This window comes from Limulus polyphemus, unplaced genomic scaffold, assembly GCF_000517525.1.
Source record: "Limulus polyphemus unplaced genomic scaffold, Limulus_polyphemus-2.1.2 Scaffold7956, whole genome shotgun sequence".
Taxonomy (NCBI): domain Eukaryota; kingdom Metazoa; phylum Arthropoda; class Merostomata; order Xiphosura; family Limulidae; genus Limulus; species Limulus polyphemus.
Genome location: NW_013673566.1, coordinates 30,534 through 35,387, shown reverse-complemented (window position 1 = coordinate 35,387; position 4,854 = coordinate 30,534). Strand labels below are relative to the sequence as shown.

At 33.3% G+C, this 4,854-nt stretch overlaps 1 protein-coding gene across 1 annotated transcript; it reads right to left on the bottom strand.

The window, feature by feature from the left end:
* Window positions 1–2,871: 2,871 nt before the first annotated feature.
* Window positions 2,872–4,399, bottom strand: LOC106475001 (sorting nexin-4-like). Its single transcript, XM_013935699.2, has one exon. It carries the CDS (start codon window positions 4,385–4,387, stop codon window positions 3,071–3,073), a length of 1,317 nt encoding a protein of 438 aa, XP_013791153.1. The 5' UTR covers window positions 4,388–4,399; the 3' UTR covers window positions 2,872–3,070.
* Between the last annotated feature and the right edge of the window lie 455 nt (window positions 4,400–4,854).

The window sequence follows — 4,854 nt, the reverse complement described above, 5'->3', positions numbered from 1 at the left end:
AAAACACCTGTAGTTACAGAAAAGAGAGAAAACAGTTTAAATATATACATATATATACAGGAATGCCTTTGAGATTAAAAGCATTTGCAGACTAACATCACTTTTATTACAAATATCAAGCCTCTTTAAAATATGTAAAACTACAGACAATAAATACATTGGTAAAAGTACAACTTAGCTAAGAAAAAAAATATATATATAAAATAATTTAAAATACATTCACAAAACTGGAATGCTGCTTTACAAGTCTGTGGAAGAGTGTAAACAACAGCTAGAATTTTAAAAGATAAATATTTTCATTATGAATTAATTCAATTATTTAACGTATGACTAAAAATGGCAACATGTTGTATTTTAATTAATGCATATACTATCATACCTAAACCAGTAATGTCAAAACTCTCCAACAGAAAATCAAACATCTAATTCTATTAAATTATAATAAATGCAGCATTATGAATTAAGTATGGTATCGAATTACGGTACATTAAAAACATACGTAACTTACCTGAATCTCTCTCTGTCCAAAACAGACTCCGAGTTAACATTTATTAAAAGCTCACCTGAATAAAAAAATGCGTGTTCATTCATAGACATTATTAGGTGTTTAAAAGATTTGGGGCTCCAGCCCATAATCACTGGTATTTTCGGTGTTTCCATTGCAGTTTTCTGTTCTGACTTTTAAAGACAACATCTGGGGATTTGGGGCGCTGTCAAATAGAATTGGGGCACGGACCTCGCGTGTATGTTCCTCTGTAGATAAGCTTACAAAACTATCAACTTGATAATTGTACATTTACAGCTAAATGACAGTAAGCATCCATTACAAGAGAATCACAAACAACATATAGTAAACAATAATAAAAACAGACAGATTAAGAGTGCCCATGATAAAACACAAATCTCATGATTATCAGTTCTTCTGTAAGCCACAATAACCTTTGAAACTGACGTAGCGTAGAGGTTCTTCTGTAAGCCACAATAACCTTTGAAACTGACATAGCATAGAGGTTCTTCTGTAAGCCACAATAACCTTTGAAACTGACATAGCGTAGAGGTTCTTCTGTGAGCCACAATAACCTTTGAAACTGACGTAGCGTAGAGGTTCTTCTGTAAGCCACAATAACCTTTGAAACTGACATAGCATAGAGGTTCTTCTGTAAGCCACAATAACCTTTGAAACTGACATAGCGTAGAGGTTCTTCTGTAAGCCACAATAACCTTTGACTCTGACGTAGCATAGAGGATGTTATAGTTAAGACTAATATGTAGTCTAATTACCTTAAACTTTTTTAGGGTTAAGAGTTCCATTAAGAAACTAGCCTTGCTTGAAACATTGTATCATTCTTAATTTGTTTTTTTCTGTAGTTGGAAATGAAAATGTTCGTGATTCAGTTCTTCTTTTCTTTCTTAGTTTTAAAAAGAGAGAATGCTGTCACATGGAAATATTTCCTTCTCAGAATGCTGTCACATGGAAATGTTTCCTTCTCAGAATGCTGTCACATGGAAATATTTCCTTCTCAGAATGCTGTCACATGGAAATATTTCCTTTTCTTTCTGGGTATCAAGATATTTAACATCACCAGAACTATAGAAATCTGGTGCGTGTAACTAAGACACCATTTTTGCTAGTTTATCAAAAACCAATCTGTTAGCATCAAGGGATAATCAGTGCAGTATTTACAATTAATAGCGCTACGTACGAGTGTATCATACAAACTGGCAATCAACATGGCTGAAAAACTTTCCTGGAGGAGAAAAATGGGTAAAATAAAACAATTCTGATGAAACTTGTGGGAAATAAGGTAGAAATGGGCAATTTTTGGGCCAAAAAATTTTGTTTAATATCAGTCTAATTAGATTTTCCAAACTGAAAATGTACGTACACTTTCAAAACGATCTACTCAAGTGAAAATATACACAGATTTGCCATATTGAAACATTTCTACCAACGTACACACAAACACCTATTCTACGGCATCATTCATATAATGTTTCTCTGGAACAAATGTTTTAGTAACCACTCATTGAGAAATGTTTCTGCTTAAGGCAAATCTGGAAAAAATAAAACTTTCCTTAAGTACATTAATTGAATTTGGTTTATTTAAACTACTAAATCTTTTCCCTTCTTATCAATGCATGATTTAAAAGTGTATATAAAAATATATTTAAATATGCGTACAAATAACTTCAGACTGTTTAACACTTTCGTGCATATTTTCACAGAACTTACATTCGCAAAATGTTAAAAAAAAACTTTTGTTGCATTCTTAATTAGTTAAATATTCTCTGCTGAAAAATAATTATTTTAATATTTTTTCATAAATCCACTAATTTTTGGGTTGCCACAACTTACACCAAATCTTTTTTAACAAGATATATGTAATGTATTAAATACACCAGTCATGTTTTACATCAAAATAATTTTAAACATAGCACTGACAATCACGTTCAACTACAGCAAAAACACTGGGATACTTCAGAAAACTAGTGATTGGCACAAAATCTTTTGTACGAATATGAACGACTTCAAGCACTTTCTTGGGATTTGTAAGTGTATTAATTAACCTCTGAATCTGCAACTTTATAAAATTATGCTAGAACTTTATGAAGAATGAGTGAATTAAGTGACTAAACCCCAAAACAGCATTTTTCCAATTTTACATTATCCCATTAACTTTAAAATGTTTCTAGTTAGCAACACACACAAAATATTTCAACAGTTAAGCACATGCAGATAAGGAAATGTAAATAAAACTTTGTAAGATACCTCAATGCAGAAATATCTTTATTCTTACTACTGAACAACAAAAAAAAAGGATAGTATTATAATGCCAAAATAAAGATACAATAAAAGACAAGAATCAGATATATGATTTACCCTTCAGTTTTAATTTGACAATTTACTTAAAACGTAAAAGCATAAAAAAAATACATGTATGATAACCTAAATAAAGCAATTTTCCATTTTGACCAGTTTACGGTTGAGAAAATACGACTTAACAACCTACTCAAAAGATATTTCTGAACTCTTTACATTGTTTTATAAATGATCTGTCAATCATGACATTCACTGGATTTTTGAGAAGCATTCTTGAAGTTTAAGCCAGAGAGCCAAATTCTTACGATATGTTTGGATTCGATGAACAGCCAATCCAAACATTGCCTCTTGTAAGAAATGTTCTTTTTGTTGATGAAATCTTTTTATGTCTTCTTGAGCTTTCTGTTTGAAAGATTTATTTTCCCCAATTAGTAACTGCATCTGGGTTTCTAGCTGTTGGATATCCCTGTCTAAAGCTTGAAGTTTGTTGTCCTGGTTCATCGTTGATCTTCCAATTAGTAGGAAAATACTAGAAGTGTGATCTCCAGTGCTTATTTGCTTCCGTTGAGATTCTTTAGAATGAATAGAGCTTTCAAGTTGTTCATACTGGAACTGTATTAACTCTTGTTGACAGCAAACATTTCTGACAGCCTCCATGTAAGTCATGTATTCTTTCATTTTGTCTATGATATTTTCCTCCTCTTCTAGCATTGTGTCTATCCCTGCAGCATAAATGTCCATGTATCTAGCAACAGTCTGAAATTCTTCACTTGCTGTATTCTGAAAGCTGCTCATTTCTCGAAACACGCGTCCATAGTTTGCATGCAGTTTATGTATCCCAAACTCTCTTCCGGCAATTTTGGTCCTCACGTGCAATAAACTAGAAATAACTGAGTGGTTTCCATCGGCAAAACATTTAGTTTCTTCAAAAAACCTGTCTGGCATTTTAAGCCGATAACTAGCGTGGAGCGAGCGCAAGGTCTGGCTGGCTTTTCCAAAAGCATCCATATTTTTGGTTGTATTCATCCAGTTTTCATTCTGAAGAAAAGCTAGGAAAGTCTTATCATTTGAAAGCACAGGGTGTTCGGCCACGTGATGAAGGAACCGAATCAAACTAACTCTTCTTCGTTCAAGAAAATCTGAACTGAGCTTTTCACTCGACACTTTCTGCCACCCATATGAAAAACTCTTTTCAGGTAAAGGAGGGATAATAATATATGGGTAAGTAGCCTCGAGATGACCTCTCAGCAGTTCAAAATTCCTGTAACGTCTCCATACTACCCACTGTTTTTCTAGTGTACAAGACTGACCTTCATCATCGTCGTAAGCATTCAATTCAAAACCCGAATTTTTAGGCTTGCTTTTAGTTACGGTTATAATTTGGTATGCAACAAACCCGTCTGTCGGTATCATTGCCGATGCAGATGTTTCTCCCACACGTTTTTCAAATACCGGAATAGATATATCTACCGATGAAAGTAATGGGGATTTAAAGTTATAATTCATCATTGGATTTTCAACAGCATCCAAAGCAGTGTTTATGTTTTCAAACGTCTGATCTGTCATGTTGATGTGCTGGCAGAGTAAGCGATCTTAACGCTCTCTATCAGTTAAACCAAGCAAACGGCTACTATTAATTTTGGAGTGAGTGAAGTTGTAACGATTCATTTTAAATAGATCTAAGGTAATAAAACAACTTAGATAATTTTTTGGGAAAAACGTGGAGTGGATAAGATTCAGTCATGCAATATTTAATGATACATTTCATAGAAATAATTTCTATTTGAGAATTCTGCCTTGACAAATCAGATACCATTAGCATCAGGTTATTAAATTGCAGTTAGCAAACGTTTATTGGGGAAATTAAGTTATTTGTTATCGTTTTGTGGACTGAACTTGGCATCATTTTTACCAGATAATCCAAAAAGAACCGCCAAACGATCGATTTACCGCAAAGTAGTAATGTGTAATGCCAGAAAGATCAGTGTAAGTGTAACGTCTGCTTTTTGTGACCGAAATTGGTGTTTATGGGA